Source organism: Argiope bruennichi, chromosome 3 (genome assembly GCF_947563725.1).
Source record: "Argiope bruennichi chromosome 3, qqArgBrue1.1, whole genome shotgun sequence".
Classification (NCBI taxonomy): domain Eukaryota; kingdom Metazoa; phylum Arthropoda; class Arachnida; order Araneae; family Araneidae; genus Argiope; species Argiope bruennichi.
In genome coordinates, this window is record NC_079153.1 from 92,720,340 (window position 1) to 92,736,552 (window position 16,213).

The 16,213-nt window shown below is 30.9% G+C and overlaps 1 protein-coding gene across 1 annotated transcript in view; it reads left to right on the forward strand.

Moving 5' to 3' along the window:
* Positions 1-16,213, forward strand: part of LOC129963973 (protein O-mannosyl-transferase Tmtc3-like) — a 334,865-nt gene that overhangs the window by 161,031 nt on the left and 157,621 nt on the right. Inside the window, exon 3 of the mRNA XM_056078611.1 lies at positions 14,500-14,687. Within this exon, the coding sequence (XP_055934586.1) occupies positions 14,502-14,687 (186 nt within the window). The 5' untranslated portion in view covers positions 14,500-14,501. The remainder of the gene's footprint in view (positions 1-14,499; positions 14,688-16,213) is intronic.

Genomic DNA, 16,213 nt, shown 5'->3' on the forward strand with positions numbered 1-16,213 from the left:
AAATTTATACGGGCTATTAAAAAGAAAGTCAGTATTATCCTCTGTACCAGTACTACTAGTGGGAAACCCATCCAGTGCCCTGGTGGATAAAGCCATGGTTTAGCTAAGGAACATGAATCAGTAAAAGAAAGTTACATGTTCTATCATCTGACTACTTTATTGGCAAACATTATTCAAAAACTAGTTCACCGATATGCATTTTATTAAGAATTGCTCCATACAATTGGACAAATGATGGAATATTTGTTTGGTTTCCTTTAAAAAGAAACATAAACATCGACCAGTTATTCTTGAAAGTTTACTATAATAGTACCCCACTCATATTTATTATGTATACGTGATGTTTTTAATTCCTCGCCGTGGTAGTCTGCTTGTTTTAACTATTTCTAGAATGTGAAAACATATGCAAATTAGTTATTTGTAGTTTTCCCATGAATGCAGCTTTTCTCTATATACTGGAGCTAAGACAGATTTTAACCTTGATAGTAAAATGATGCCTTAATTTGTCTTTAATAATGAGACCATGAAACTTTGTCTACCATGCAGACTAATAGTGTTAATTATTCCTTTTTTTAGCCTAATGCCCTATCTTAAAAGAATATTAGGATTTCATCTAACTGTAATCTTACGGTTAATGAGCATATCATCAATTAAACAATTATTTCTATCTTTAAAAACATATTATATTTGATAAAAAAATATATTGCTATAAGACAAGGAATTATTGTGTTTAAATACACATTATTTATGTATGTTTATTGATTTTAAAAACATATTGTTACAAATCTGTAATTTTGCAACCCGGTACGAATAGTGTCATCGTGAGAAAGACCATTGTAAGATCTGTCCTGTGCATGCTGAGCGGGTGCCGCGTCAATGACCTCAGAGCTTGGCGACAAACTTGGCGAGCATTTGGCGACTTGGCGATGAATTTGGCGAGTTTGGCGACTAAATGGATAATACCAGAAAGTTCGAGAAGTTTCATGATCCATCCAGTAATAACAGAGATACACCCAGGTACGCCCTGATTGGTCAGAAGATTCTAGCCCCGCCTCCCGGAACTATAAAAGACGGGAACTCTGAAGCGACGAAGAAGTGGTGTGTATCGGAAGAAGTTGTGTGGATCTTCAAAAGTTATGTGTGTGAGAGAGGAGTCGGAGTCGCCGACAAATAAGAGAAATTAGAGGATGAGACAGCAAACAAACTGCTGAACTACAGCAATTAAATGTGCTGCGCTATTACAATTGATTAGCGGTATTTGTTGCAGAAGAAAAAAATTTTGTAACAATATTATTTATTAATGTCTGGTAAGATATCACGGCCGCGCAATCTCTATTTAATTAATTTATGAATAATTTTGTGATCGGAAAATTTAAATAAAAAATTACATAACGGTCAATCATACGATGAGTTTTATAAATGCTCATAAACTTGTTTTTATTCTACAAAACTGTGGATAAATTTCAAAATACAGAAAAAAATAATAAAATGAAAGGAAGAAATCAATAGCACATTTTTAAGTTTTAAATGCATTTTCCGCATAAATTTTTCAAGAAATATCTAACTATATATAATATTGTACCTCAGGTTCACATATATTTTAAATTTTACCATTTTACATATTTTTTCCAAAATTTTACTTGAAAAATTCTTTTTAGAATAAGATGAAAAAAAAAAAAAAAACACTTCCACAGAATTTATATTTTTACCTGGTTTCATGCTCTTATTTCGTCCGTATACATAGCACCAAGAAATATATTTTTATTTTAATTTATTCGTTTTAATTTATTCCTGTTTATGGTTGTATTAAGTATTTTTAAACTTTCTTCTATTTATTTTTTTAGTAATTCTTATTCTTGATAATACTGTTTTAATTTGTTAATCTTAATTTATTGTTTAAATTAAAAAAAAAAAACTTAAACAAAATGAACCTATTTTATAATCTCATGAAATCAATGAATGTATCACATAATATTTTTTAAATTGTATATTCCTCGTAATTATACATCAATAAATCGCACTTAAATACACTTCAGATAGGAGAAACTGATACTGTACGCTTCACTCACTTACCATAATTGATACAATCGATATATTTCTGTACCAGAACTATTTATCACCTTAAAAAGATAGATTTAAAAAAAATAAGGAAAAAAGTCCTTTAAAACTTCCATCCGATTATAAACTTCATCAAATTCATCTTCTCAGTATGAAAACGTTGAGAATGTTATGCGATCACCCATCTGCACGGAGTGTAATTTCACCTACAAATAATAGCACCGGCAAGTTGGGGAGGCGTCGTGGGCGATACCATTCATCAGAGGGCGTTTAAAAGGCCGTTTAATTCGGGTAGGGAGCGATTATTTTTATGGGTAGTCGCTTCGACGGCCGTAAAAGTGAATATTTCAACCAAAATCGACCACTTATAGCTCGTCGATACTTCAGTTTTAGCGCTTTTCCAGTAAGGAAGGGGCAGGTGGGCTTTTCAACGCGACAATTTATTTTCGATTTATGGAAAAGGGGGCTGCGACGCGGACCAATGGGGTATGTATTAGCTGTATGCATATTTATTGCCTGACCGCTCGAGGCGATATTATCGCTTTTCAATTCAAAGAGTATTGGCTGCCGTGTGCCGAGGGACTCGTATTTTGTGTTTTGCAAAGTGCCAGGTTCTGTTTGGAGGCGATAGCTTCGGAAATAAGGATCTTATTTTGTATGTATTTCCTGCTCTTTTGTACTAAGCTGGTTTTTTTTTTCTTTCGTTCTTCTCCATTTTTTTGCCAATGTATATGTAGTGACAGAATTGGTTTCATAAGATTCAGTGGGAAATTGTGAATATTTGATTATAGTTATTTTCGCTGCATATAAAAAGAAAAACTATGCAGTTTTCTACACATATATCGATTTAAATATTTATTAAGAAAATATCTACCGAGGCTACATTATATTTCGTTTTTGTGTTCAAAAAGACTAGTCGTGTGGCATTTCGTATCCATATTTAATTTGAATTATGCCATGTGTAATGTATTCCATTCTGTAATCGATTTTTCAATTATTTCTAGATATGCTGTAGTCTTAGAATTTTGTGCATTTGTATTTATATCCATGCAAATATTAGTTTTATATTCCCAGTCCTTCATGAGCAATTAATCAATTAGTTTTATGAAATTTTGGTTCTATGTGAGTGGCGCCACCTTGTAGCGAATTTGTGAAAAAAGGAATTTTGGAATTCCATAATGTGTATAATAAGTATTTATAAATAATGGATCAAAAACTAGAAAATAATCAGTAAAAATCTATTGTTTTAAGTTCACAAATAATGGTAGGTTTAAAAACTTTTTACTTAGTAAAAACGGTCATGAAATGCATAATTAGTAACATTCAAACATTTATAATTAATTAAATTTAGTAAATAAACAGATTTATAATCCAACTCTCATGCACTGAAAAAAATTGGGAATGCTTTTAGAAATAAAATCGTAGATACATAAATGTTGCATCTACAGGAGGGGTTTAAAAAAAAAGAAACTGCGTACATAAATACATGAACATGAGTGTTATCATTTATTTTGCATGTTTTTGTACTATTTTTCTCCAGTGTTATATATATTTTTGTAATTGTTTTGTTGCTGTTGAAAGATATTTCACTGTGATAACTACTTCCGAGGATATCTTTTCTTAAGAAATGATAAAACAGTTTTGGAATAAATTTTACGGGGTTTTTCACTATATGGTTTTAATAAAAAGAAATTATAATTTAATAAAAATATAAAGATTTACTTTTTAAAAATTGTCATGCGCTTTAATATTTTTTTGAAATTGTGTTGGTTTTACTCAACTACAAATATTTTAGATTTAATTAATGTAGATTTTCAATCTGTGAATATTTTGCATCTCTTTTCCAATTATTATTTTTCATTATTATTGTTGCATTCTTTTTTTAATTTCATAATTAAAGTTGTCTAACGTAATATAAAATAGGATTAGAAATGTAGAAAAAAATTTACAAAATAAATACCAATTTAGATAATTAAAGTTTATTAGTTAAAAAAATTAATTCCGTGACAAAATTTTAACATTACACAGCGGAAGTGGTCTCCACGAAACTTTCTCTTATATTTTTTAATAAATATAATTGTACTAACAGCCTGTCATAACCCCTGTGAGGGCACCTCGAAATGAGGATGAGGTGCTTCCGGCATGGCGGTTGGATCTCGCCACCCTGGAAGGTACACAGGATCTGACTCCTTCCATCGATGACGGGACGTACTTCCTTCGGGGAGGGTTGTACCGTGGTCGGTGATGGCTCTAAGGACTCACCCATAGTTATCGCCAGTGTTGCTGTTGCAGTGATGCGGTCATTCAGTTTTATGGTTTAAATCCGTGTGCCTTCGTGGCGGGTCGGAGAGTCAGATGTATGATTGACCGCCTGTCACAGAATAATAGTTACGAAAAAGATTAATTGAGTGAGATCTTTGGCAATGAACCGCTGTATTGTGGTTAACACACATGCAAAAGAAAACTGAAAACTATTTTTGGACACATTTTTAAAGACCTATTGAAACCTAATTTTGACAAAGAATAATAATACGATTGTAATTATAAAATTACATATTAAGTTATTGCATTCAGATGCTTGTAAAATTGCAGAACGACAGATAATTCACTCTTTGGCGCATTTGGCTCCAAATCTGATACAAATCTACACTTTAGATGATCAATTTACAGTCCAAATTATATCCATCTTGTTTTCTTTGTTCTTTAGTTATCGTGTTTGCTTGAATGCGTACAGCCAGTTAACAAGCCTATGAATGGATTACGTTGAAAATCTGATAGCGGGCTTTTAATTACCTTTTTAAATTTCTAAGTAAATCTTAGCCATCTAATTCAAAGCGTTTTTAAACTATCGTATTCACAGAGAGATAGGCAGAAATAATTCGAAAAATATGTTTTCCTTACTTGAGAAGATCTCAAACCTGAATGTCCTACTAATTTTGAGTTTGAATTTTTTAACGATTTTAATATATTCTTTGCATATTTCATATATGAGAAAATAAAAAAAAAAGTTTAAAAAATGCTACTGAAAACAAATTTTTCACCATAAACTTATTATTTGTTAATCTTATCAAAAATTGAGGGCCACGGTGGCCTGGTGGTAAGGTCTCGGCTTCGGAACCAGAGAGTTTCAGGTTCGAGACCCGATTCTACCGATGAACCGTCGTGTAAGGGGGTCTGTTGCACATTAAATCCGTCCTGACCAAACGTCCTCCCGCTGGTGTGGTGTGGAGAGGGGGTGCCAGCTCAGGTGTCGTCCTCGTCATCTGACCGTGGTTCGAAATTACGAGGTCCGTCCCAAAATAGCCCAAGTGTTGCTTCAAACGGTACGTTAATATAACAAAACCAAAACCAAACCAAACCAAACTTATCAAAAATAGTTTAAAGGGAAAACAAAATTACTAGAGATTTGAATAATGCCTTTAAACAAAATTCATTTTTTTCAGTTTAAATGCGTCATTGTCCTCTCTATGAGCCTCATTATTTATTTAAAAAAATGAAATGCAAATAATAAACGAAAACTTAAACCTTTCATAAATTTAATTGAAAGATAGTATTTCATACGCAGAATAATCTCAAATATACAGATAAATCAATTCATATAATGTCAGTAAATTATGAAAGACTTCTGCATGAAATTGCATTACTAAAATTTACATCCATATAAATTAATTTCACATTTATAACTCTATTTCATTATTTTCATAATTTATTCCTTTCTCTATTAACCTCCTCATTAATTATTTCTAAAAATATGGAACTAGATGCTGACAGTTAGAGGAAGTAGTCTCTTATTCCAGCTGTTAAGTACTTAAATTTTAATTATGCTAATGGAGTTAGCATTCAGTTCCGTGAATTTACTAATTAGAAGCATGCTCATTTAAAACATCATAGAAGCTTCTAGTATTGCAGATGCTTAAAGCTCATTTCAACATTTAACGTATGTGCGCACATGATTTATTATATTATTTTACGAAAACAATATAGTTGCCTTGTGAACGAAAATATTACATTTAAATAAGTGTTGGAATATTCATATTCATAAAATACTTCAAAATTAATTCTCAGCATGTTTGCTATAAAGATTGCATACAGGGTTTGAAGACCTATAATATTTTTGTTAATGTGCAATATTACGTATATTGAAGAAACCATTGAGCAAGACATTTTTATTACTTGATTTTTGTCACCAGAGTTTAAAATGATGGTAATCAATGGTTTATAATAAAAATTGTTCCAGCATGTTTAAAATCTATTGTGGTGGAATGAAGATCATTATGATCCTTGAAGTGGAAGAAAGAGGACGGAAGAGTGGAAGAAAGAGTTTATTTTCGGGAAGAGGATGTATGTGCACTTCAAACAAACAAACAAACAAACACAAAAAGACAAGACATTACAGCGCGCACGACTTGTCTTGTTCAGAACTTGCTCATCTCATTATTTATAATCGCAATGAACTATGGGATGCGTACCTAATAACGCCATCTATTATCCAAAAGGGAAGATAGAATAATGCAACTACTACAATATGTGATTAATAATTACACCTTGTCTGTTATGATTTGAAGCCAATGCAGAGAGGCTGTTTTTATTATTTCCTTAAAAATATTTGCTCTTATTATTTATATAAAGATTGCTTTTCGAGGCTATAAAGTCTAAAGTTATTTTTTTTAAATTCTACCACAAGAGTACAAGCAAATTAAAATGTTTAGTGAAACAACTGTTGGTTATAATTACAAATATAATAATCTGTAAATTAAACTGCTTCAGATCCAAGCTAATTTCATATTTCTTGTGCTTTATGACTTTTAAACCAATTTCCGACAAAACTTTCCGAAATAAAAGGCTAATGTTTTTTATAAACCCGCTAACTCATTCTAATCCTTCAATGAAACACAGCCATCCGATACTAGGCATATTAAGCACCCAAAATTTTGCCCTTTCTTACAAAAAAAAATGTAAAAAGGTATCGCATCCCATCTCGCGTTACCTTATAATCCCAGTAAAATTTCCACGCGATTAAACCCCACCGCTCGCAAATCCCTGGAACGGCTTAAGTCAAAGTCGCTGACTATCGCAAAATGGTAATCGAGTCTCTCATTTACAAGTCATTAAGGAAGAAAACTGGTAATGGTTACGATGGTGCGACACACCTTGAATATTGTCAAAGAGGTCGATTAAAGGATATCATTTTGGCTAATCCCGGAAAAGGCGCCAGAAGGACTTAATGGGATGAGAGGGAAAAGTTTTGGATTTAATCCACCTTCTTGCATTCATGAGAATGGGAGGCATTTTGGGTTAGAAAAAAAGGTAATAATGGTGTGACTACCGCATCGCAATTTCGTAATTTTTGTCTTTGGTGTTTTTAAATATAATCCTAGGATTAAAGAATTTTTGATAGGTTTTACTTGGTTAAAATAGTTTTGTAAGACAGTTTTTTTTCATGTAAAAAAAATCGCAAAGAAGATTTTGTCTATTGCTATTACTAGAATAGCAAAATAAAAAGTTTCGTCTTGGCGAACTCTGAAAGAAAATATGTCTTTGTATGTTTTTAAGCAAAAGTAAGGTCAGGATAAATCTGATTAATCCTCAATCATATTATTAAAATTCATGTCAAAAATTGAAATAAATAAATAGGAATACTAAATAAATCTTGATAAGCCATCATTTCAGTTAATAGATCATGTTGCTTAACCTTACAAAGACTTTTTGTCGACGATTAACTTTTTTTACGATGTGTTCTTTTAGTTGGCATTGGCAAGGGTGTTGTTGATAAGCGTTCGATTTGATGGATGGATGGATGTGATTTTTTCTTGGTGCACCCCTCCCTAGAAAAAAATCTTGTCCTAGAAAAAGATCTTGTCCTAGAAAAAGAACTTGGAATATCTTTTTCTTGGATATACTGTGCCGAAATCCTTTTGCGTTACTTCACGTATGAAGTAAAAATTTGAAAATCATAAATTTCATATGAAAAGTGAAGTTGTAATTTCAAATTTCGATATAAAAAATACTGATATCTTTGAAAAATATTGTCACGTTTATAGGCTTAAGGAAGAGAACACTCGTAGAACAATATTAGTTTATTCTAAGTAAACCAAAGACCTCGGTTACTATAAAGCAAACTCTTATATACAGATATAGAATGTTCTAGAACATTCCTAGAACTAACTGAAGAGGAAATGACGTACAACGATTCTGAGGAAATTATAATAATGGAATATTCCAGAAACTTCTGGAAGAGCTGAAAGGAAAAGAAATAAATACAAATTTATTTGGTGAGGATTGAACCAGCAATCTCTTTGCCCGCAGTCTGATGTCTTATCAACGAGCCACGGTGACATGTGGCTAGCTTCGTTGCAATATGAAAAAATTAATAGGATGTCTCCCTCCAAATTGTAAAATCATATTAAATTCAGTGAAATTTTAAAGTATAAAACGATTCTTGTTAAAAACGTAACACACATTTAAAATGTAACATATCTGCCTTAAATAGATTACAAATTTGTGAAGATTCATCGAACAGAAGTATATTTTTGCTTAAAAGTTGAGTAGTCAATAAGGGTCGGCTAAAATTACTTCATAACTCCGGTTAAATGGCAAAGAATGTGGAATAAAGTAATATCAGGCATTATTTCATGGAGTTTTTTTAAATCTATTTTCTGATGCTTATCATTTTGACAACTATTCAGAAATTAATTTGCGTTGTGAGTCTTTGATATCAACACAAGGAAAAAGTGGGTATTGAAAACACAATAGAAAAAAATGCTAATGATGATTTGACGCTATTATTCAACTGGGAATCAATTACTATTTTCTGTGGTGCATTTAATTTCGGTGAATATTGTATTAACTGCAATAATTCATCAAGCGAAATTTAATTTCAGAAATTGAATCAATTTTAAAATCCACTGTATACAAGTCTATTTAAAATGCAATATTTAATTTGATAGAAATATAATTATAAATTTTATTATGTTTTATATATGTTATTATATATTATGTTTTAAATAAACATTATTATCATTAAATATCATTTTTAATAACACAATTGAAAAACTGCGTCTTTCTTATTTCTTAATGGTGATCGATTAAAAAAGCAGTGATGATTAAATTTTCCTTCAGCTTTCATTAAACTATAACTGATCTCAGGTGTGTATTGTAAACATGCTATTTTTAAATCATCAGGAAATAATAATAATAATAATTAAAGTAGCACTGCATATGTGTAGTTTAAAAATAATATCTTAATGAGAAAATATTGAGTTGCAAACGATAGAAGGAATAGAATTAATTGTGTTTGAAGAAACAAATCAAAAGTAATATTTTCTTTTCTTGAAATCCTTAAATAATACAGGAAGTGAATACTATTTAATCGGAGTATTCTTATTTTATAAAATATAATACTCAATTTCCTTGCATTACTTTGCAGCATTGAGAATAAAAAAAAAATCATCTTTTAAAATTAGAATTTCATTCTTTTTATTGTAATAAAATATTCAAGAATGTCGTACAGATTAATTTCCGAAGAGATGTAAGATGAAAAATAAATCTTTCTCTCTTTATAATCTAAAATTAAATATCTTTTATTTCCATTAAAATCGATGTTATTATTTTTAAATATTTATTTCAAATCATACGAAGTTTTGTTTTATATACAATGTTCTATCTAACATTTTATTAGGCATATTAGCTTCTATAAAAGTTACGGATATCTATTATTTTAAAGGTGATATTTGAGATGACACTTTAAAGGTAGTATAAAAAATAGAAATATAATAAAAGGAATATGAGGAAAAAATTCAATCAAAAAAAATATTAGAATGAGAAATTCAGCATTTTTTGTTTACAATAATATATAAAAAAATAGGTTTTAAATTGAAAATAATATATTTTTTATCATTTTTCTGCATATTGTTCTTTTATATGATATAGAAAATCATACATTTTCTGGCTAGGATATCCAAAATTGAAATTCTATCAGTAAATTCAATTTAGTAAGCACTTTGAGGTCGAGAACGTAACTTACAAAATCCTGCAAAGCTTTTGAAAATTCATCTATCCTCGAAGCGTCTGACCTACAACTGACCATTCCATTTCCGTCGACAGCTAACCAGAACACGAGAAAACCGACTCGCATGCAGAGAGCACACACATACCCAGTGGATGATGCGTTCTGTCGTCTAATCGATCGGCCATAGCAGGCAAAATCTTCGCAATTCGCCTTTATGGCAAGAAAGGGGGGGGGGGTCTTCCTTGCCGTAAGCCTGTCATTTGTGGACGTAATGGGGTTGCCTGCTTTCCAAATCCGACTCGGAAATCCACTGGTAATGGATAAATCCGAATTTCTTCCTTCTTTTCTTTTTAACTTCTGTGCCCTCCATTTATTCGGAATGGTGTGTGTCGTCCTTCCCAGTAGACGTCAAGCGACTGACTTCTTTCTTTCTGGTTGCGACTCGAAATGAGGAAGAAGTAAAATTCTCTCCGGAATTGGAAGATTGGATAGACACAGATAGGCGAGATGTGTGCCCCGATGGGAATTTGGACTGGTAAAAGAGGAAATTGACCTTCAATCGTCGCTGTAATTTCCACGAGGGGGGGGGGTCCAGCGTGGGGTGATTGAACGAATAAGCAATTTTATCAGGATGTAGAGAGGGGAATTGTTTTTTCTCTGAACTTGATTGAATTCACAAATCTCGTTTATCGACCTGTTTTTTTTTCGCTTTTGTGATTGTTTTAGACAAGAAAACATAAAACGTTCCAACAATATATGTTACAATATTTATAAACAAAAACAGTTTCCTGTTGCAAAATTCATCATTTATATCATTTCAGTCTAGAGAATTTCTGAGTTCCTCTCATAATTCTAGAACTAATGGTGGCAGTAGCTAAATTAAAATGTTATTATCGGTAAATGCGAACTTTTCAGGACTTTCAAGTAATTCAAGCACATACCAAATATAATAATAATTTGATATATTAGTAGATTTCTGTAAAGCAATTTCACTGCCTGCTCATATAAATTTATAAATGAGTACATGTTGCCTACCATTGTAAAACGAGCATATGTGATAAATTTTTGAATCATTATTATGAAGTATATCAAGGGTTGTGTAGATATCACCAAAAACCGAAACAGATATTTCAATCAGTTGCAAAATAGAAAAACAATGCTATTAATTTTTGTAAATTGTTGAATAGTTTACAGTAATTGCATGCATTTGTGTCTAAAATGTTATTTTGCTATTAGTTATTTTCTGATAGTAATATTCAATTATCCCAACGAAAAAAATATAGTTGCTGTATGTTGAATTCAGAAAAAAATTCTGAACAAGTAATTCTTTATCTGCTACTAGTGAGTTATTAAATTTTGTAAAGATATTTCAGTCAAAGTTGCAGCATATGAAATTTCGTAAAACATTTTTTTTTTAAATCCCAAGAATTATCAGGTAATATAAAGATTTAAACAAAAAAATCATAATACGTTAATAAACTTTTTAATATCAAAATATTTCAGCCTAATATTCTTTATAAAATTAAAATTTAGAAATGGTGTGGAAGTTATTCGAAATATTAAGGTTTCTTTAAATTTTAATAACATTGGGAATCTTTTTTACTTATTAGAAGATTCGTATTTGAATATGTAACAAATATATTTTATTCTATATTATTTATCAAAACAATTTAAGACATTGTTAATATTATTTTTCAATTAAGGTTGGATTTTCGACTCTTAGTCAGAAATTATTAAAGCTCCTGAATGATTCGATAAAATTGCATAGAGGTCGCTTAAATCTGCTTAATTGTGTCCCAAAATTGACGCAGCATTTGCCACAATTCGTGCAGTAAAGTGTTAGAAACCCTATTAAAAAAAACGTTTGGCAGCTGATAGTTTAGGGTTAGTAAAAATGGAGCGTTACACGATAGAAGAACGTGTAAACACAAGATTTGAATTAAATTAAAAACACAGTTTTTTTTCTTTAAATTGTTATATTTTTATTGAATTGTAAAGCGCACAGGATAGGATTTTGAATGGAATAACACAATGGACAAATAGCTTCCACGGCGTTGCTGGCACATGTGCACTCTTTTGTCGAAATTTTGCGTAACCATTTTGCATAAATGTGACTGAATCTCGCCGTTGCAACGTTGAATTTCCACCTTTAATGCACGTATACTTGCGGACTTGCTGGAATAAACCTTTAACTTCAAATAACCCTATAAAAAGAAATTCAGTGGTGCAAAATCGCATGATCTAGGAGGCCAATTCTCAAATTAACTGTGATCGCTAGACTCATTATTTTTGCAATATTTCTCAACAATGAAAACACATTGTTCTATCGTGTTACGCTCCATTTTTAATAACTCTAAACTATCAGATGTCTAATAGGATTGCCAACACTTTACTGCACGAATGGGGGCAAATTAAAATATTGTCTTAAGTTTGTGACGCCATTTATAAGGATGTCCCACAATAGCCACGTAAACTAGCGCTGTTTCTTAATCATTTAAAGGGACAATTTTCTAGTCATATTATGCTAAAATATTTTAGGCTTGAAATTAGAATAAGAAAAAGGATTAATCTAACTTATTAGATAAATTTAATTTGATTAATTAATTAATTAAGTAACAAATCAAGACACGTCATTTTGTCTGAGATAAATAACTAAAGCATCTAATTTTCTGTCTTTCTAAAAAAATTTGTCAGAACTTATGCCAACCTACATAATTTCATACAAAGATTGATAAATTTGGTGGGAAGCATACTTCCACAGCCCTAGAAAGGGTTTAAATTAAAAGAGCAAGAACGAGAAATTTTAAGAATCAGAGCACTGCAAAGTCTAGATTTTGAGAAAATTGCATTAAAAACACGATAATAGGCGATTTATAAACAGTAGCAAAGAAATTTTTAAACACTGTTAAAAAAAAGTGTTTTGTATATTGACACTGAGTAAACTGATGCATTGAAACCCAATAACAAGAGGCACAAAATTCGTTTCCTATCTTGGGCTGATTACACATTCATCACCATAGAGCAGTTTCTACTGCCTGCACAATCGTATCTTAATATGCAAAGCGGTCGTTTCACACACTTGTGACGGTGAATGTTATGCTTAATTTGTGCACAGCTGTTTTTCATGTTCTAAATAAAATTTCATTGTGAAAGGCTGTGCCTTGCAACTTTTCCGAAAATTGGTGTTTATAGGTGTTGCTCTTTGGGGAGGCTTTGATCTGTCAATAATGAAGGGTTTCGTTATGTTGCATTTATGGATTTAATACATAACATTTTGTCGTTAGAGAAAAATTCGGCAGAAATTATTTCGTTTCCTGATGGAATCGCATTAAGGCTATTTGATAGATAGATCTCACAAGTTCAAACTATAATAAAATGGCCTAAATGTTATTCAAATCACCAGGCTTCACTACAGAATTCAAATTACAAACAAAGATATTATAAGTTAGTTGCTATAATGTGTCTATTATGGATATACGACGGTCCCGATTGCTAGTTGAAATTTGGTTTTCAAATAGCAACGACCAAAATTAGTAATTAATTAATCTATTAAAAATATATTAAATTCACCTAGTAATATCGTAGGAGCTAAATTGAATTGTATTGGATGTTGTGCATTGTAATCAGAGATTTTGAATTATTGATTTAAAGCAAATGTAATTGATTCTAAACAAAATAGAAAAGGCCGATACATTTTTCTCTTTTGCAGATCAAAATTGATTCAGAAAATATACACATTTAATTAAGTAGATAAATATGTAAACAATTAATCAAAAATTAATAATTTCTTTTACTATCCACTTTTGATAAATACTTGGTTTGCTTGGATAAGTAATCAATAAAATTTTCAATTAAATATCCAAAGTAGTTTGGTTTTAATGACTTCCTCAAAAAATATTTTTAAGTTTCAAATATTGATATTATATAATTCATACAATTTTAGAATTATTACACTTCTCTGTTGATTGTACTATGTCTTCCCCTAATTTTATGCCACCTTTTTTGAAATTCGAACTTTAATTTGAAATGAAAGTGATTAAACCTCGATTATTGCAATTTTTTGCTGAAACCAAATATACAGTTCGCAAATATATGTATAGAAATTATACCGCATTGAAGTCTCCCGTTTTCTATAGAATATTTTTTTAAAATTTATGCAGTATTTTAAAGGCTTATTTAACATAAAATTAATTTTTACTAACTAATTTTATTTATCGGCATAAATATTATATACAATATGCTATCTAAAAATCAATCGTTGATCGTATCTCGTTTTTACAACTCACGTGCCACATAACTGATAATTAAATTAATTATATTTTTTCATATAAGAAGCGCATGTCTTGGTTAAAATCTTAAGATTAATTTTTGCAAAATAAAAGTTATTTTCAAGAGGATAAATTCTTAAAAAAATCCTTTTTGTTTATTTTCAGGCATGGAGCTGGAACGTGTGTGTCCGCTATTGTTGGCTGCCCTGGTTGCCGTCTGCTATAGCAATTCTTTGAGTTGTGGGTTTGCTTATGATGACATTGCGGCTGTTCGAGACAATAGAGATCTAAGGCCACACACACCTCTCACCAGCATATTCCTCAACGACTTTTGGGGAATGCCCATCAAAAAGGTAAGATTCATCGCTGTGTAATATATGCTTGAAGTCAGAAAAAGTCTATTATTTCCTGCAGCATTTTCTGTAGACTTTAGAATTTTTATGCTGAATTTTCAAAGAAATTCGCAATGCACAGAATGAAGTTGTTATTTTATCTTATCTTATAGCTGTGGTGTTAAAAGGAACTAAATGAACATCAGCATTTCAAGCAATTCAGTGGGAGAAAAATGTATGTTTCTGTTACTTCTGGATAAATATAATTACACCATTACTTGTGAAGGTTTTTTTGAGTTATTTTCACCAATCACAAATGAGTTGAAGTTTGTATAGAATAAAAAAAAATTGCTCTATATGACTGCCTTTGATCAAACATTCAACATTTAAACAATGGTCCTTCAATACCACGTGAATTCTGCTCTTTACTTTCAGTTCGTTCATTGTTGTTTGAAAAAAGTAAAAACAGTCTAAGGTACCGATTAAATAAAAGCATGGGAAATAATTCCAGCAGATTCAAGAAGAACTATATAAACATACGACATTATTAATTACGCATCCATGAAACATATGCCAAGCATCTGGCGTAAAATAGTTAGCTAAAATCTACCCTATGTGACTTCTCTTGGTCAAAATATATATCCATTTAGTGCTTCTTTCACTATCAAGTGAAGTACGTTTTGCATTTATTTCATTTCGTTCATTGTCGTACGAAAAGAAACACAAACTGTCTAAGAAATATTTGGATGAAATGAAGGCATAAGAAGTAATTTCGGAGATTCATGTAAATTTATATGTAGAAAATGAATGACAATGACGATCGCGTATTTTGGACTACAAATTTGTTTCATTGCAAATGGTGTAAAATGAACTACCCTATGTGACTTTCTTGTCAAAAGAACAATATCCATTCAGTGATTTTTTCCTTCTAGTGAAGGATACTCTATATGTGCTTTTACTCCTTCATTGTTGCAAACAACGGAGGATTAAAGATAGGTTCTTCGAAACATCCTAATGAGGTCTAGTAATTTCAGAAGATTTAGATACAATTATATTCAGAGCATATATGCCTTTATCGATCGTGCATCTATGACTATAAATACGTCTCTCAGTATTTATTTGAAATACGCTACCTTACAGATGGTCTGTATGGCCAAGGAAAGTCTCGCAAGAAATTCTTATGGTCACAAACAAAATTTCAAACTTCCATCTGAATCGCCTTTAGTTCTTTAATCCTGCTGTTTCTGACATGAAAATTGCCATTTGCTGACTATGCAATTTTATTGAATAACATTTTATTTTAATTATAAAAAGCAAGAGTATTCCTTATTATTTCAAAATAATGCATCTCGATAGGTACTTGAGAACAAGAAAGGATTTGTGATTATGAAATTACATTAATGAGATTTATTTAAAATCTACATCTCTTAATATATCAATTATGTAATTTTTTTCTCCGGTTTTTGCTTTGAAAGTGGCTATCTTTCAGAAAATTTCGACAGGCCCTATTTATTATAGGTATACAGTTGAAAATTATAGAAATAAGT